The sequence below is a fragment of the Meleagris gallopavo genome, chromosome 6 (genome assembly GCF_000146605.3).
Source record: "Meleagris gallopavo isolate NT-WF06-2002-E0010 breed Aviagen turkey brand Nicholas breeding stock chromosome 6, Turkey_5.1, whole genome shotgun sequence".
NCBI lineage: Eukaryota > Metazoa > Chordata > Aves > Galliformes > Phasianidae > Meleagris > Meleagris gallopavo.
The window spans coordinates 48,149,095-48,168,761 of NC_015016.2; the positions used below are offsets into that span (position 1 = coordinate 48,149,095).

General features: G+C 38.7%; 1 protein-coding gene across 1 annotated transcript in view; it reads left to right on the top strand.

Annotated features, from left to right (window-relative positions):
- The window catches only part of POU6F2 (POU class 6 homeobox 2), a 251,697-nt gene that overhangs the window by 58,261 nt on the left and 173,769 nt on the right, over positions 1–19,667 (top strand). The window contains 2 exon segments of the mRNA XM_031554003.1: positions 14,200–14,291; positions 15,253–15,481. Coding sequence (XP_031409863.1) covers positions 14,200–14,291; positions 15,253–15,481 — 321 coding nt within the window.

Sequence of the window (19,667 nt, forward strand, 5' to 3'; positions counted from 1 at the left end):
TTTGGTATGTGTGTGTTTGTGTGTGTGTGTTGATGAACAAAGTGAAAGACTGTGTTGTCATCTGCTGCTGTTTTGGACAACCCTGTTTGTAGTCAGTTTTCAAGCAGATTATGATGCTATTGCATGTGATGTACCCCCTGTGTTTGCTGGAGAACCCATGGGCTGCTGGAGCCATGAAAAAGGGCTTCACATTTGTCTTCTGAGCAGTGTTCCACAGTAATCTTATCAAAAAGTGAAATGCAGAGTTAGGGCATATTTCAGCAGTGAACCAAGAGAGCAGCATTTGAACAGGAACATTTTTATCGATAACTGACCGTGCTAAGGAGGAGGAAAGAAAAAGATATTGTATCTATAAGTCTAAGTAAGCCTGTGGGTGTGTATTAAGAACTTAACTCAATTTGAAAAATGCTGCCCAAATTTGTTTCTACTGTGAGTAAAGCATTTCTAAGCCTCAGATGAGCCATTATACTTATGCAGCATGACATCTGTTAAAATATTTTTGAATGAAGAGCCTGTATGGAGCATACATAATAAGATCACTTCTGTGAATGTGTTTGTATTCCTTATAGACAAGAATGGCTCATTTGGAGCCATCCCAATTTTACCTTGCTTAGAAGATGTGCTAGATCCCGGATGAAAATCCACAAGAAAATGCAATTAGTTGAATAAAATTTAGTGCATATGCCCCACGGCTAGTTTTTACATTGCAGTAGCTTGGCTGTTAATTTTTCTTCTTCTTCTTCTAAGTACTGAAAACAAGAGATTATCAAGTTAAGGACGTAATCATATCACAAAATTAAGTATTATTTTCCAGTGCTTGCATATCCTTTCTGCTTTTTATTTAAAAGCACAACAAAACAAAACAAAAAACCACTATTTTTGAAGGGACCAAGTCTTCTTTTTGTTGTTATGGAATCATAAAATCACCAAGGTTGGAAAAGACTGTGAAGATCATCTAGTCCAATTGTCCACCTATCACCAAATATTTTCCACTAAATCATGTCCCTCAGTACAACATCTAAAAGCTTCTTGAACACCTCTAGGAATGGCAACTCCACCACCTCCTTGAGCAGCCTGTTCCAGTGCCTAACCACTATTTTGGAGAAGAAATTTTTCCTAACATCCAACCTGAATCTCCCCTGGCACAGCTTGAGGCCATTCCCCATTAGGAAGATAAAGCAAGCAGGCTCATAACATTTGACTTTGGATCAGTGTCTGTGAGGACCCAGCTAACAGAAACACTCCCACTGAAATAATAATGGTCAACTTTCTTGAGGAGAGATTTGTAGGATTTGGATTCTGGTTCATCAAGTTTCAATCCAAAGCAAGTATAACAGCCAGGTTATAAACATTAGAAAAACAGGGAACATAATGGAAATACTGATACAGCCTTACCCATGAAGGCATAAGGAAGCACAGTGTTGTAATCCGGCAGTGCTATTTTGACAGTGGTTATACAATAATGTAATCCAGGCCTGACACTTTCAGCTAAATCAGTATCAGTATCACAGAAACACAGAATTGCAGGGGTTTGAAGGGACCTCAAGAGGTCATCAAGTTCAACATGCTAAAGCAGGTACCCTACAGTAGGTTGCACAGATAGGCATCCAGTTGGGTCTTGAGCATCTCCATAGAAGGAGACTCCCCAACCTCTGGGCAGCCTGTTCCAGGGCTCCGTCACCTTTACTGTAAAGAAGTTCTTCTGCTTGTTTGTGTGGAACTTCGTATTTTCAAGTTTGAGGCCATTGCTTTTTGTCCTATCACTGTACACCAAGAGAAGAGAAGAGCCTGGCCTCATCCAGTTGCCTGGGCAGAGTAGAGGGGGAGGATTACCTCCCTTGACCCATGACCACATTCTTTTTTAATGCACCCCAGGATACCTAATTTACTTAGACCTTCATATAGTCATTCACATTAAAAATCTCTAGTACTCTGATATATAAACCAAGACAGTTTATTTCTCCCTGATTTATACCAGACAAGTATATGTTGAAATACGCAATAAATAGGTAGAGTATTAAATTGCAGAGGTAGTGTTTCTTAAGACTTTTTTTCAGACCACTATTTACTAAACAATATCATAAATGCTATATATCCTTCAGAGTGTTAATATGTAACCAGAACAAGCAGAGAACATAAGAAAGGTGGAGAAAAGTTAGATATATAAGCAAGAAAAAGTGAGTTATTGATTTTATTGACTGGTCTGTTAACTTCTGACATTGCAATAAAGCCTTATTTATTTGTATACAGAAGACTCAATTACATAGATACATATCATTTTAACAACTGGGTTATTTACAGCAGAATTGCAGCTTCATAAATAATATAGTCCCGAATTTCTCAAGCTGATGTTTATCCACTGTTACCATTTAGAGAGTTGTGGTATCCACAAACACTCTTTGGAGTCATTCAAATAACATTAAGTGAAAGCAGTGCTATTGTAACAATACAGATTTGAAGTACGCTAACATGTTGAAATGCTTATTTATGACTGAAAGAGGTTTCAACCTCTTTCATCCGGTTTAATCTGTGCAGCTGTAATATGAACAAGAATGTCAGTTGTACATATTGTGGCGAAGGGATGGATTTTGCACTGAAGCTCTTTGAATTCCATTTAAATTGAGAAAACTAGAAGTGAGTATATAATTAGTTTTCAATTTGTTTTAGTGTGTTTTTAATCTAGATTGAGTTTTGAACCCAGATATCTCTTTCTTAAGGTTGAATTTACTTAGTGCATTACTGTCTGTATTAGCAGGTTCTACAGAATAATCAATCTTAGAAACCATAGAATCATAGAATCATTTAGGTTGGAAGGGACCCTAGAAGGCCATTTGGTCCAACTCCCCTGCAATGAACAGGGATACCTACAGCTAGATCACATTGCTGAGAGCTTGAATGTCTCCAAGGATGGGGCATCCACCACATCTCTGGGCAACCTGTTTTATATCCAATTTAAATCTCCCATCTTAATCTGAAACCATTTCCCCTTGTCTTATCACTACAGACCCTGCTAAAGAGTCTGTCCCCTTCTTTCCTATAGCCCCCCCCTGAATATTAAAGGGCTGCTATCAGGTCTCCCCAGAGCCTTCTCTTCTCCAGGCTGAACCCCCCAGCTCTCTCAGCCTGTCCTTGTAGGGGAGGTGTTCCATCCCTTGGATCATTTTTGTGGCCCTCCTCTGGACTCACTCCAACAGGTCCACGTCTCTCCCATGCTCAGAACTCCACATCTGGATGCAGTACTCCAGCTGAAGTCTCACCAGTGCTGAGTAGAGGGACAGGATCACCTCCCTCAATCTGCTAACCATTATTCTTTTGATGCAGCCCAGGATACAGTTGGCTTTCTGCACTGCAAGGGCACATTGCTGACGTGACCAGCTTGCCATCCACTATTACTCCCAAGTTCTTTTCAGCAGGGTTGTGCTCTGTCCTTTCATCCCCTAGCTTGTACTGATTGTCAGGATTGCCATGATGCTGGTGCAGGAATTTGCTCTTGGCTTTCTTGAAAGATTCTCTTGGGCTCACTGCTCAAGCCTGTCTGAGTGTCTCTGGATGGCATCTTGTCCCTCAGGCATGTTGATCACGCCACATAGTTTGATGACATCCTCACACTTGCTGAGAGTGACTCAATCCCACTATCAATGTCATTGATACAGATGTCAAAGAGCACTGGTCCCAGTACTGACCCCTGAGGGACACCACTCGTAGCTGATCTCCATCCAGATATTGAGGCATTGACCTCCACTCTCAGGGTGCGATCTTGCAACCAGTTCCTTGTCCACTGAACAGTCCAACTGTCAAATCCATATCTTTCCAATTTGGAGGGAAGGATGACGTGGTGTACCGTATCAAAGGCATTACTAAAATCCAGACAGATGCCATCAGTGGATCTTCCCTTGTAAACTGATGCAGTTACATCATCTTAGAAGGTCACTAGGTTGATCAGGCAGGACTTGCTTGACTTCCTACATCTGGAAATGGAGAGTAGGAGCTTTTTTGTGCCAATGTGAGAACACAGGGAAAATATGAGGAGGCTTTTTGTCAAATATGATATGAAGTGACCTTGCAGAGCTTGAATGTAGTTTCCTTGAGCATGGAGGAAAGGCATCTCTAGAGCCCCACGTGCAGACATTGCACCACAACAGATGTGCTTGCCATAAAGACAGGGCAGGTCAGATGATGCAAAGTCTGTAACTGGAAGAATCTGCATGCTGGTAATACTTACCAATGTAACCATTCTAATTTTACATCCTCATTTTATCCAGGATTCCTCTAAACTGTGAGATCCTAATGATGCTCTCCATGTATGAGATAAAGGGAGCTGACAAAGAACTCACGAGAACTGTTCGATAGTCAAGCCTAAATTTTTCCTCAGTTGGATTAGCACACGATCTCTCAGATTTTTCCTTCCTTTATGGCAACTATGTGGAATGGTTGATGGAAGAGTCATCTGTTTTAAACCAAGCCTGACTGCCTCTCAAAGCCAACCACACTAAAAGAAGATATTAAGAAGGCAGTAGGAATCTATATCGGGTGCACTGAGCCCTATGTAGACTGCTGAGGAATCTAACTTGTGCGAAGGGTGGGTCAGAGTCCTGTTTGCATGCTCTGCTGTGGCCAGAGAGAGGCTAGCTTCTGTCTTTAGACATTGGCTTGTTTTTTGTGCATATAGCTATATTCTTCTAAAGGGTTACTCAGGACAAAATCAGATGGTACAGTTCTTATAAAAATATACAACAGTTAAAAACTGTTTTCTTTGAAAGTGTTTTTAGAAGAAATTGGAGATTACTTTTTGCCCAGTTCCGAATTACGTTTAGTAGGCACGTACACATAGTCTGAGATCTGACATAATCCTCAAAATAAATAATATGACAAATGGAAGCTGATGTTGGTTTTGTGTTGTTGTGTAATGGAGTTAGAATAATGACAGGACAATCATATAACAGAATTCTGCAAAGCCTTCACTCTGCTTGACTTTAAGTGAAAGTAAAATCTTAGAAATGAGAGGACAATAAAATAATGCTTTGTAAAAAGGATAAAAGAATAATGTTACCTAAGTCTATTAGTGACATAACACACTATGAATGCACTTAAATTAATAGCATCTTTTACCAGTAGATATTTTTCAATTACTGTAATGTTGAAAAAATAAACACAACAAGAATATAAAAATGAAAGGGATGTAGGAGACTAATTTGTTTGAAAATGTGTATCTATATATAGGGAGGCATCCACATAAGAATGAACACAAGCTTTCAACTGGATTAGAAACTGTTTGTATATTCCATATAGTTTAATTCTGTCTCTCTTTGAAGCAAGTTGCCTGACACTGACTTGGTATTCTGGCAAAGCTAAGCCATGCAGAACTTCTCGCTTATTTTCTTCCTGCACAACATGCTCTTACAAAAGAGGTCTTGCCCGTGACAAGGGGTTACTAGCCAGGAAATCTTCCATACAGTGTGACTGTCCTGGAGTATATGTCTGTTACATGTAAAGCTTTTTAACCTGTGCTGTGGCTTTCCTAGAGAACTAATCCAACACAGGTAAAATCCAGCAGGAATCTGACATAAAAGCAAGGTCAAAATATTCCTGGAGCAATAGCTAGATGTTTGTAAGCCACTCGATTCTTTATGTAGGGTATTTTTATTGTGTGAAAGACTATCTTTGTGGTTACTACAAACTTTTACACTTTGTCTAGCAAATAGCTGCTCAAATTTGGGAGACAGGCGGAATGATATGCCAGCTACTAGTTCCCTGGGTCTGTTTTTTTTTTGTGTTGTTTGCTTTTGGTGTACAGAAGAGGAAATGAACGGAAGGAGGGATGAAAAGCCCTTGTCGTATGTTTTAGACTTGATTTTGTGACAGCCAGGCTTGATGTAGCTTGCAAGACCTCGCTGGCAGAACTGATAAAAAAAAAAAAATACAGTGTTTGAGAACTCTTGGCAAAGCCCCTTGTAAACAGTCACCAAAGTTGATTTCAGACAACAGCAAAGAGACGGAAGTTAATTCAGTTCAAAACTTACCAGATCTGGAGGCAGTGCCTACCAGGAGTTTCTGCAGCTTGCGGCCACGTTTCATTTGAAATAATGGCCTACCCTGCTGAGCCCCATCAGAAGGACTTGCTGCAGGTATCAGCCAAGACAAGCTACTTTAGGAGGGAGAGGCCTGTTGAATAGCTAGGAATTTCTGAAGTGTGCAGCTAAATAGGTTTATAATGTAGACTTACTGGCGTTGTGATTTAACCTGATCTAGGAGCATAATCTCCTGCATACAGAGTTGCTGCTGCTGCTAAGGCTTCCTTCTAGATCCTGCCTGGACTCCTGCAGCATGCTGCTCTGTGGGACAGCTCTGTCGAGAGTCTCAATAAAGTCTGAACAGCTGAACAACCTGTAATGAGACACTTGATGGAGCTGCCCCACAGGGCTGTGTAAAGACCACAGCAGAGAGTGTGAAATTGTTAAAGACACCGCAGGGATGAAACCAGACAGTGAACTCAGTAGCAAGAGTGATAAACCAGTGTTGCTTGACCATACCTGCTGGACAAGGATGCTCTGGTAGGTGTTTACAAATGTTGTGGAGTGCATTTCACTGAACACTGACTCTGCTGACGATGTAAGTACCCGGGGCTTTCACTGAGTTTAAATGAACATTTCCTCCCTTAACTGAATATTTCCTGCTCACCGAACCAGACAATTTGAATTCTTAAACAGGTTCTCATAGATTGGATAGAACACTACCTCATCCCCTCTCCACGTTACTGATTTTTCTTTCCATTTCCTGGAAAATGTGGGTTAAATTTGTCATTAGATGAGGTCAGCCCGGTCCTTTGTAAATAAGTCTATCAGCATAGCCTCTAAAAACAAAAGATGTCAGCCACACTACCCTTGTCTTCTCCCTAAAAGCCTGAATTATTGCACACTAGAGGCTGTCCACATGTTTTGCCTGGCTTTTACCAGCCTATAGTGCCAACAGCCAGCCCATAATATATAAATTGCACAAGGTTCCCCAGGCAAACAGCAATGTATATCCTGATAAGGTACCATCATAGCGTACCTCATCTGGGGGAATGCCTGGGAGTCAAATTGGGAGGGTGAATGCCAGGGCTTTTGGTGAAAAGCACGACTTGGCCTCTGCTCTGTTAAGAGCAGAACAACACGCGCAGATAAATGCTGTAAAAATCATATAGAAATGTTAGTTAGCTGTAGAAAGATGGCAAACTGTGGCAGTTGTTCTAAAAAAGATCATCTTTAATGTGCTCACTCTTTGGCATTTAGTAAGCTGGCAGTGATGGAAAGAAAGGGAAGTTTAATTTAGAGAAGCCTCCTGCCCTTCTTAGCTAGAGATCAGCTGCCCAACATGAAATAATAATGCATTCAACTGTCCATCTTCTGGTAAGTAACCTTTATCATCATTGCATTCACCAGCACTATCAGCAAACAGTGAGTATGAAATGCTGTATGAATTCAGGGAAAACTGATAGGGGTCATTGTGACCTTAATGTGATTATATTTGTGCTAATGCATACAGTATAAAAGAAACTTGAATTCTCAATATGAAGGGTTCAATTCATAAAAAATGTATGTACCATTAACAAGGGATTTTTATGCACTGTACTTGAGGGGTGAAGAAAAGTAGAATGAGCCTACTTTGAATAAAGAACACACTTTTGCAATTATGTTCCTTCCCTTTTTCTGCAGTAGGTACATTCCTTCTCTCACACAAAGTCTCTAAAGTGGAAGAATATTCACACAGACACCAGTAAGATATATATATATTTTTTTAACTGAGTAAAGAAGAAAGAAAGAAAAATAAGACAATTAAAGAGGAGCAAAACTAAAGAAATGAAAGAAAATTTAAGGCAGCTGGCTGAGTTTTGCATCAATTGTAGTTTTTTTGTTTGGTGGTAAATATGGTGGTTGCCCATAAGAAGTTCTCTGTAAAATGAATCACTTTAATAGCTTAATTTTCATTATAAACAGTTGTGATGGTTTAATATTATCAGTCCTGATCCGGAGAGATTCAGGTGTGTAAATACAGGCTAAGCTGTGAGTATATGTGGGTAATGAGCACAGTGATTTCAGCTTGCTTGTGTCTTCCCAGAGCCGATCCTTTAGGAGAAAATATCCCCGGGGACCAGAGAAAGGCAAGGTTTAGTGCACTGCTGGCAGGCTGATTTTGAGCTCTGCTGTAATTTTGGTAGCTTTGCTGTAGCAACTGTGTGGCAGTTTCAGATAAGTAAAAAACTGTAGGATTTTACTTACTTAAGTTCTGAATGATACAGTCAGTAAAGCAAATCTGCTCTATTCATTCAGCTGTCTAATTCAATCCATCTTAAAGGCAGGTTTTTTTAGCTGTTCTATACAAGGTACTGTATTGACATATATGTCAATATGATAGATCAATATGGTGTTTCCTTATCATCCCATAAATGTTTTCAAAGGTAAACTAGAAGATTTTTGTCCGTAGATAGGTAGGGGAAAATTACGAGTCAGGCTGAAGTTATGTAAGTTGAGACAAAGGAGAAAAATTGACACTGTGAAAGACAAGCACAGTATTTGGATGCTTTACTAAAATGATCAGCAATAAATAGTTGTAACGTTGCTGTGTGATTCTATGATAGGTTTCAGAGTTAACAATTGCTGATGGTAATTCTGCATGGGCCCCAACCTCCCAACTGTTTGGTTTTCTTTGTGAGGCTGAAATCACTTCCTAAAAATAAAAGCTCAGAATCTGAAGCAGAGGTCAGCAGGAAAAGGTGAATTGCGTACTGAGCTATGGATTAACTTGATATATAGAGAAGTTTGATAGGATCCAGATGAGTGAATTATATGCTGCATCTCAGTCGTGGGCTGGAAGAAGACAACTATCTGACTACTAAATTAAATATGAGAAGTCCATGCTTGAATACAGACCTTTCAGTGAGTGATTCATTAATCTCATTGCATTTCTGAGTTTAGTTTCCTTTGCTAAAGTAACAGGAATATCTCCACTCATAACTGTAGGATAATGCCAGTTTAAAACAAATTCAACCTGAAATCTCAGTTTTACATTCCCCGAGTATTGTGAAATGTAGATCTGTTGTGAGTTTCTGTGTAGTGATCTGTTTAGTATTGATGAGGTTATTTGGAAGGGCTTCCTATCTACATGTCCAACCTCTGAGGCAGAAGGAAAAGAGTGAAACTAAGAGCTGCAGTCGGTGCTTTGTGGCAGAACGAGGATTGTTTGGAGAGAATGTTGGGCTTTTTTCAATATCAACTGCATTTTTTTCCTTCAGCAACTAAATTTTGTCAGCAAGATTGCTCCTGCTACAATTGCTGACAATTCAAGAAAGAGCTGAGTTACTTTAATCAGAAATGATGGACTTCTACTTACAGTACCTGATAATTTGAATATTACTAGTCAGTCTATTTCATTTCTTTAAAATATTTATCTTTTTTTTCCCCTGCTAATATGGCTTATGATCTAAATGCGGCTATGTTAGTTACTCAGACAGTGAGTTTATTGGTTTTTAAAATATAAGACTATTTTTTCTCACGGGTAGTATTCTCACTTTCATGATTTCATTCTTAAACGTGAATCTTTAGTGTGAATTGGCTCAATGAGGAAGAAAAAAAGTCTACTCTTGATTTCTTATTAGAGATAAATACAAGTAACGTGACATTGTAGAACTGTACCTACTAATTTTAATATAATATGGACTTTTGCTTGCAATGCCACGTTCTTTTATTAATTTTGATTAATTTAAAATATTTGCTTAAATTGTTATTTCAGAAGGATTTATATATTCTTTTGACTACTGCTATTACTGTATTTGATCCTGCTTGCTTTTCAAAGCTCTGAGTACTAGAAAGGGATAGCCCAGCATCTCCCCAGTTCTGATACAAACACAAAACACATTAATGTTGAATTAATTTCTTGAAAACCACAAAGAGATTAGCCGTGTTCAGATCACATGCTGAGGTTAGCTCCATGCTGTGCTTTGAACATTGGCTTGGGTGAGCTTTGGTGCAGAGTTTGAGAGTTTCCTGAACCACATAGCTACAGCTGAAGAGATCTGGGTGCCTAAACTGTGCTTATTTGAGCATCTGGATCTGAGTCTCTACATCAGTGAAAGGGGGATTGGAGTGGTCCCTCCTTTGTGTAAAGGGGGCACTGAGATAAAAGTGTTTGGAGCTCAGTTACCCGTTTGTCTGCTGAAGATGTGTACAAAACACAATGAAGGAAACTGGAGTGCTTTGCTATAAGTAGTGCTTTTGCAGCTGTAATTTCACATTATGCTCAGAGGCCTTGGGATATGGAGGTTTTTTTTTTCCCTTCTGACTTTCCTCAGTGGCTTTCTCATTTTCAAGCTATCTGTAGTTAAACAAGGGTTTTGCTTGCTTTTGGGGATTTTATTTTCTTTTTTGATATGGGGAGATAAGGGTTGCCTTTCTTTTACTTAGCTTTATTTCAAATAATAATTTATTTTAAGAGGGTTATTTTACAATGTTTACAGTGCACTTCAATTTTTATTATGTCATGCCCTCTCAGCCCCTTGGTGGGATGAGAGGTGAATGTATGTATTATATAATTTATAATTAATTTATGATGAATCACATGTGATGAATACTGCTTATTAAATATTAAAGCCTTGTCTACAGCCATTCAGTAATGGCAGCAGCTCACCTATCTTTTCCTGTGGCAGTACTGAGCCAGCTCATTGAGCTGGGCTAAGAAGCAGCTCTCAGTTACAAGCGAAGTCTCAGCTGCCTGCCCAGGTCTATGGTGTTAAGAATTACTTCTTGCCTTCCCCTTGCCCCAGGTGCACCAGCAAGAACAGGTGTAATGAGAACAGCATCTCCAAAGCCCGGTTGAGAAATGAAGGGTGTTACTGGTAACCCTCCAGCTCCAATCCTTGTTGCAATTCCTTTGTAGATAGAAGGCTGCCCAGCACAAGGTGACAGCCTGGGTCTGGGCAAGTGGAAAATCTATGCTAGATTCTGACAGCCTATTTTTATTAGTAGGGAGTGGAATTTAGACAGTGGAATTCATCTACCTGCAGAGGTCATTCTAGCATCTGGAACTAATGAGCTCCCAAATCAAAGTGGGAATGCTGAGGGGAAAATAATGCAAGGGCTCACACTCTGCCAGGTTAGGCCAGTGGACTTAAGAAGGCTTTTTTCCAACTTAGCAGCAATGAGTCTGTGAATCAGAAACAGTACAAGAGACAGAGCATTCTCCCAGCTCTTTGGATTTCTGGAACTCGGAGGGATCCACCCCATTAGCATTATTAGGTAGAAAGGGAAAAGTAGCCTTCTAGCAGGGTTTTGTGCTGTGCTTTGCCTTTCTGGGAGCTCTGACCTGTGATTCTCACTGAAGACTGTATGCAGTCAAGAGCAAATGCTGTTGCTCTGTGCAGTGCAACAGAACTTCATCCTGAAATTCTTGCTACTCCATGTTTACTGGCAGCTTGGCAGGCTGCTTTCCTTGTGTTTAAAAATAAAAATAAAAATTAATGTCTAGAGTGGCTATTGTAGAAGGTGGTTTGGAAGAGGCTTAAGTACCTTGTAAGTGTTTGAGGTATATTATGAAGAATACATAAAGTATGAGACATGAGTATGAAAGGAAATGTGAGAATTTTGTTTTGAGAATGTGGCATGCATAATTTCATACAGGATTCTAAGACCACGTTAAGGCACGTGCAAGTGTGTATTGTTTTACTGAGGTGCCTGCTTCATGTGGAAAGTGAGCTAAAAGAAGCAGGCAGAGCGTTCAAGCAGTGGAATTAAAGGATGTATCATCTGCAATGAGTGACCATATGAAGGGAATGTAATCCTAAGTGGTTCCAATTAGCGCAATGCAAAAGGAAAGGAATGCAATTCATTTTGGCTTTATGGTTCTGCGTAACCCACTTGTACAACGTGCAGCTTGTGAGATGGAACATTACAAAATCCATAGGGTACAGATAACAGAAAACAGTGGTTCTTGGCTGTACGTGAAAAAATACAGAAGCACAGGCATATTCCTTCAGAACTTCTTATTTATTTTCTGAGAGCTCGAGCCATAGTAATTGCAACAAAATCTAATTCTAGTAAATATTTGACTCCAGATTTGCTCTCCTCTCAAAGCCTTCATAGTGTAATTTAATGACATGACAGATCATCAAGAGCTTGTTTTAATATTAACTAAATCACATGCAAAGACAAAATTCTCAGCCCTTAAAATTGCATACACAAAATTGATTTGTACGAGTTGATCTTAATGGGGAGTGATATATTCATTGGTATTGAGTCTCTGATCTAATATCACTTCATACATGAGCTGTAATGAGAAGATTAAAAGAAAACCCTATAATATTATGTGGAAATTACCTAAGGTAAAATTGTATATATAGTAACATAGCTCCTTATCATGTACAGGAGGAGTCCACTCTGAAGAAAACGTATGTTTGGTCTTAGGGATGGCAGCAAGACTAGGACTGAAATGCATTTGAAAGAAACTGTTTTCATCAAGTCTCATATATCTAGTTACATTTTTCTTCTCAGGTAACTCAGATGAGTAAATTGCGCATAAAAATTTTTGTGATTTGGTCTTTTTTTGCACGTTATTAGGCAATTGTTGGCATGCTCACCAATTTTAGTAGGTCATCTAATTCTCATTATTAAATCACCATGGTCATGAAAATGCCAAGCCTATTTTTACAGAATTCACTTTATAAAATGTCAGCAAATCTGTGTATTTTTATTACTTGCAAGTCAGATATTTCAATAGAATGTTTGTAAGTATTCCCAAAGCAATGTCCATTTCTGACTTTGAGACCACACAAATATATTACAAATTAATCAGATTTTCTGATTTCAGCATAAGTCTGCACACTTATTGTTTAATCCTATTCTAAAATGCTGTTATGATTGACACCTTGCTGTAGAGATAGAAGTCAATTGAATAATATGTAGCAGTCAATTTTATTTGTACCTTAATGTGCTGAAGTATTTTTTCACATTTCCATTATTTATAAGCCTGTCCCCTTAGAGAATATATAGAAGAATTTGTTTTAAATGAGCTGATAATACCCTCTTTAAAATTTATAAGTATGACAGAATCATATCCCTTTTCCTGAGCACACCATGGTGTGCCAATAAACTGGTTCTGAATTGTCTTGCACTTGCTATTCATAGGACAAACATTGGAAAAGAGCATCTTGTTAAGGTTTACTGGGAATGGGATTTCATCCACAGATCAGAAAATAACTAAAAGAACAAAAGCTATCATACTAACCAGGAAATCTAAGTCATAGCCAGGATCTTCTTTTTAAAAGACCACAGTAGTCCTGCAGCTACTGCTGATACTTGCTGCCAATCTTTCAGCTTCAAAGGCAAATGTGGGCCTGATCTTGCCATCAGTGCTGGAAAAGTTTGTGAATCGATGCGGGTGCTACACCTGGAGGAAACAGAAGATACGGACTTAGTTATGAAAACATCTTGATACTTTGTTGCAACTGATAGGGCATTTTTTTCTTTCCTTTTTTTTCTTTTCAACTCTGTTTTGCAGGCTTCAGCGAAATCCGGTAGGGCTGGACTCTGTTCTGTGCTTAGCAAGTCATTAGTGCCCAGCATACAGTTTGATTGTTGGATATTGATCGATTTAATACATGGTGAAAAGGCTTGGTTTCACATAGTTTTGCTCTCCCCCCACGTGCAATTTAGAAAACAAGGGAAATAGCTGTCATCTGGAAACATACTTGTTCTCACTTTTCATAGCGCCTTTTTATTGTGCATCATAGTCTTTTCTGCCTCAGTAAGTGGCAAAAGAAAAGACTTTATTAAGATACAAATAGATGTGACTTGATTGCTTTTCAGATAATTTTTGCCTTCAGAAATTAGAAAGGCTGATGCTCACCTAAGCGTAGAAAATGCAGTTCCCACACAAGCGGAGTGCTCATGTACTGTATGTAAATTGATGTATAATGCAACCCACATTAGCTGGGTTGATGATAGCTTCAGTTTCACTGCTGTCAGATTTTTGTATCTCCTTGAATGAGTTGGCTGTTCTGAATGAATGTTAGCATAATTTATGCAGCTGATAAGTGATTTGAGTGCTTGAGTTATTGATAAAGCACTTTAACATGTCATTTTCAGCTTGATGTTATGTGACATCAGAGTAGAAGATAATGTGCCAGTCCCTAGGCTTGATATTAAAGCCGATTTCCTCTTTGAATTCTAGAGGCCAGAGGAAACACAGTGCTGTCTGATACAAGCCCAGGTGACCAGCACCAACCCAGTCAGTCCCATCCTGCGTTCCCTGTTGGGCCTCAGGTCAGTATCTTTCCTTTTGACTAATTGAGCCATGCAATTGGATGAAAAATGAATAGTTGCGATTGATCATCTTTTCTCTGTGTAATGCAGAAAATGTGGTTCTGTTTGGCTGTATTCTGTCATACAAAAAGGGAACGTGGATCTATCTTGTGTATGCTTTAAAAGGTATTTGAAAGGACTAGCTTTTTGTATGCTTTCTTAAAATAAATTTAAGCAGCTTTGTATGTTTGGGAGGTTAAATTCTTTGAACTTCTTATATAAGTTATTTTTGAAATACAAGTCATGATTTAATATTAAAAAGCTAGTGCAATTTTAATGTAACCTTGTCGACTCTGACAGTTCTGCATGTCACACACAGCTCCTGCATTAGTAAAGGCATTTCATAATCATTTATATCAGATATTTTCTTTACAGCAAAACGTAAGCATAATAGCATGGCTCTGTTAATCCTTTTAAAAAGTTTTCCATATCACTTCGTAGTTTTATCAAACTTCAACTATACTCTAAGAAGATACTTAATGTTCTTCCACTTCACGAAACAGTTTTGCATCCTGCTTGGTCTACAGAGCTTCTGGTAATTGCTGGTAATTGCTGCTTTCAGCTCTTGCCAATCAGTGTACAACTGGAAAAATTTGGGAAATATTAGCATTTAGATACATGTGAGCTGACTTGAGTTCAGCCGTCTTGTGTTCACCAATTGTTGTCAGTGCATGTGTAATAAATTTTCCAGTTTAGAGTCAACTCAAGTTGCTACCATGCTGCATGGCAATATAAATTACAGTTTCAGTCTGAAATGTCTGGCAATGCTTTTTGGGTTGGTGAGAATGCACGCTTTGAGATACTGGAAGAAGTGCATGTTTGTACCGCAACACCGAAGGATCCCAGGCAGAAGAAGTAATACTATGTACCACTGAGCTGTGCATGGTAAAATAGGCGTGCTGCTGTCTGTGTTTCATTACAGCCATTACTGACAGCCCAACAGTTAGCCTCAGCAGTAGCAGGGGTGATGCCAGGAGGCACGCCGGCCCTGAATCAGCCGATTCTTATTCCTTTCAACATGGCTGGACAGCTGGGAGGCCAACAAGGACTGGTCCTAACTCTACCTACAGCAAATCTCACCAACATCCAAGGACTGGTAGCAGCAGCTGCAGCAGGAGGCATCATGACTTTGCCATTGCAAAATCTACAAGGTAAGTTGTGATTAGCATTTTTCTGGCAGAGTCTTTTGCCTGTTTGTTTCACTTTGTCTCTTTTAAACAGAGCTATCTCTTTTTTCAGAGAAATGTTGCTCTTGATACTTATTGAAAGTTAATGCTTGGTTTAGTTTTGAATATTTGAGAGATACTTAAGGGATATTTGCATTTTTATAAAACTGGAGTGGAGGTTGGGCACTTACATTCTCTAGGTCAGTACTGTAAAGTACTTGAATGATTCATTAGGCTTTTCTGTCATCAGTGATCAATGTTCTCTACTCAGAGTTCGCTTTAGAATTTCAAATGGCAACATGAAAATAAGTATTCTGTTTAACCATTGCTGATTAGAGTAGCTGAGTGAATGGAGGCAACTAAAAACACAGTAATGCATTAAAATAACTTTTAAAATCCTTCTATTATAAAATAAGAGCTTTCTCAGTTAGCTGCCACTGCTGCCTGGGATGCACATTCTCATTCTTACTGTGGGAAGTCTGCTTTATCAGTAAGGTTTTGCCTTACTGCCTTCCCACTCTCTGAGCTGTGCCGTGTTTGCAACAGTTCTGCCTTAAGATATCTACTGTAGTCTCCTTATTGTCTAAAATCAGACTGAAAAGCAGCTTTATGAGACACCAGGTATCTCTTCCACCTTAGTGTTCCACGCTGTTAGAACCAGTACACAGTCCAAACACATCTGACATAAAATGCATATTTATTTACTACTCATTATTTTGGTTGCTTCTCAGACAGCAGTTGTCTGTCCATTTGGAAGTAGTAGAGGTGTGGGCAGGCAATATCAAAATAAAACTTCAGCTCTTTCAAATTGTTTGTTTGTTTATCTGTTTGATTATTTATTGCTGGAATAAGTGGTAGAAAGTTTTTCTCAGACAAAATATTAATTTTTATTAAGTGAATGCTCTGCACTGCACCCTAAGTGCTTTCCAGGTGATTGTACTGTGGGTTGTTGTTGGTTATTTGATGAATGGCTTGAAGCACCAAATCCTACAGGTTGTGAAACAGAGCAATGGAAGAGACAGCTCATGTGCTGAACAAACTCCCTGACAAACTACATGCGTAGTACTCTCACCTGTTGGAGCAGCTGCTTGCCTTTACCTTGTGCATGTTTTAAAGTTTAATGTCAACAGACCTCTCTTATCATAGTTGTAAATGGTTTTCACTTTAATGTTTAAAATAATGTCTCTCTCATACCATTAAGCTGCACCGAAGAACCTGTCATTCATAAATCATAGATGAAAAGGACACACTAATGCACAAATTTTGCTTGTTTAAAATTTGAGAGTGCATGTAAAGTAGGGAACTGGAGATTAAAAAAATAATGCAGGAACAGGAGCGGGTAAAAACAGATATAACAAAGTGAAGGAGAAGTGGCTTTTTAGCGTAGGTGGATGATGAAATCTTAATGAAGAAACAGGCATTATAAAAATGTATCCTTCTATTCTGGAGTGCTCCAGGTTATGGCTGCTGTGTATGTAGTATTATAAATAAACATAAGCTCGTGCAGTTCTTACATCATTTATTTGCCCTGTGTTGTGAAGCTGGTAAGGATTAAGTCCGGCAACCCTTGCTCTTTAGTTTATCCATGGGTGTGTAATTGCTAGCTAAAAGGTGCAACTCTGCTACCAAATAAATGTTGCGAGGAATGGCTTTAACAGATGAAAAGTTTTCCTCTAATCTTTACTAGTATGGGTTCGAACAGGGACTTGCTGGGTCATGAGGTAGAGGTGGATGCAATCAAATCTTCTGTGAAGTACCCAAATGTAACAACAACCATGAATTAAGTTACTTGCTTTGCTGTTTGTATGCTTCTGTATTCTCTCCTCCCGTTCCTCTAAGCACCTCACAACTTCCCAAGAGTTGGATGACAATGCTTTGATTCTGGACAACATTGTTAGATGTGTGATATCATCAGTTCTGTGACTTATTTCTGGTTCATGTTTGTTATGATCATTTGCAAAGTAATCATAGAATGTATGTTATTTTATTTTAGAGACAGGATTTTTGTAGTTATAGTAGCATTTCCTTCAAGCAGCTTTGGTAATTCTTGCCCTGCGGGTAAAATCAAACCATATTCTTCAACTTTCTTCTCTTTTAAACCTATCTGTGTGGCATTGTCAACATAGATGACTGGGGGACATGTTTGCATGCTGTTTTCCAGCCTGTCTTATTGCTCCCATTCTTGTTAACATCTGCTGCCCCTGCACGTTCAGTGCAATCAAACTTAGATGTCAAAAGCTTCTTTGGCCTGGCTCTTCTCTAGTTTTGTTCTCTCATCAGTAAAATCTTCATCACAAACGAGCCAGGTAAATCAAAAGACATCCTACAGAATTCTGGAATAATGTAGGAATTCAGAAAATCTTTGATTTAATCTGCTTTAATGTGGGTAGTTCCACTAATTTTTGTATGAACTCTGTGCACAGATGATTTTCTTCTCATGGAGCTCGAGATAATTTCACTTCAAGGTGAATGGATGAAAAATGAAAATTCTTGCTTATGGATAGTAAGGAAAAAAAAGCATTCAATGATAGAATTCATTGAGGAGATACATTAAGTATTTGGAAAGAGAAAACAAGAGTTCCTTTAAAAATTCAAGACATTGGTAAAACGATATGATTATATAGGTTAGTGTGATATGGAAATTACTCACACAATATGACTTATCCAGTGAAATTCCTTGATCTTCAGTTATCAATTGGCTATAAATAATCTTTTTTTTAATTATATTAAATTGTTTAGTTACTATATGGGCCTGATCTACCACAAAGTCAAATTCATTTTTTTTTTTGGCACCAGAGAAGAGAGAATTAGATTGTAAGCCTCCTTCAAAACTTTATACACGCTTGATTATTCTGTCATTACACTGTCTTTTGTCGTAGTCACTGCTGCACCGTACCCACTCCCTAAGCAAGTAAGTTAAATGTGTGAAAATAGAAGGAATATGAATGTGTGAATTTTCACTTTGGACACGTACACATAAATAGACTTTTACAAGCTGCTACTAAGCAGATTTCATAAGCACAAAGAATATGTGAAGAATACAGTTTACTGAGATGTGAGGAGGTCGATGGCAAATATAGCTATATGGTTTAGAGTAAACAGAGGTCTCTAAACATAACACAGATTCACCTATGGAACATTGGCTTGCCACCAACAGTTTGGAGAAAACAATAAAATCAACAACCTTAACTTTTTTTGGAATCCACAAAAGCTACTGAAGGTAAGAGATCAAATGCCATTCAAGAAAGTTGTGATCCCTATTCCCAGCCACATTTACAAACCTGTTTTGCTCTCACAATTTCTAGAATTACAGCTGGAGCTTTTTTTCTAAACAGCAAAAATCAGGAGGTATCACCATAGCAATGTTGAGGCTGTGGGAAGGGAGGTAGGTACCCTGCAACACCATGTATTCCCAGCCTGTTATTTCAGCCCACTGTTTCTTGGCCTGCCTTTATTGGTTAATGCAGAAAACGCTTCTAGCTTTCCTCTCATCATCCAAGCAGGTGTTTGTCAATATGCACCTTTCTGTCTTTGGGAAAAAATATCTGAGCTGAATAGTATGAGTTTATGCAACTCCTTTGCCAGGTCAGATCGCTCTGAGTTTTTTGTTTGTTTGTTTTTCAATTTTGGTTATCCTTCTCAATGATCTTGCCAGGGGAAGAATCTTAGAACTTCATCTCAGAGCATTCAGTAATGTCTGGAAGCTGTTTTTTGTAGAAAAGTACTGTCTCCTCAAATCCATCTGCTTTTTCTAGATCACAATATTTCTGTGTATCTGAACAGAAAGTTACTTTGGAAGAAAAGAGTTTGGTTTGTCTTGTTTTCTTAAGATATTTTTATCCCTTTTGATTCCATGTTGAAGAGCTGCTGTCTTCAGCCTGACCTCTCATTTCATTCAGTTTTCCATGACAGCCAAGGAATTTTTAGCTGAAATGTTAATGTTATTTTAGCTATCCTTTTAATAAGTAGGCATGTTGAAATGAGAAGAAGCTAGCTCTGTGTCATCTGCCAGCTCAGTGCTAGCTACCTATGCTCTGTGGACCAGAATTTGAGACTCTCCACGATGGCTGGCCCAAATCTGTTGCACAGCATATCAATGAGACAGTATTGTTTTAGACTTCACCTTATAGAGCTTGTATGATACTTGAACCTCAAAATAAATAAAACAAAA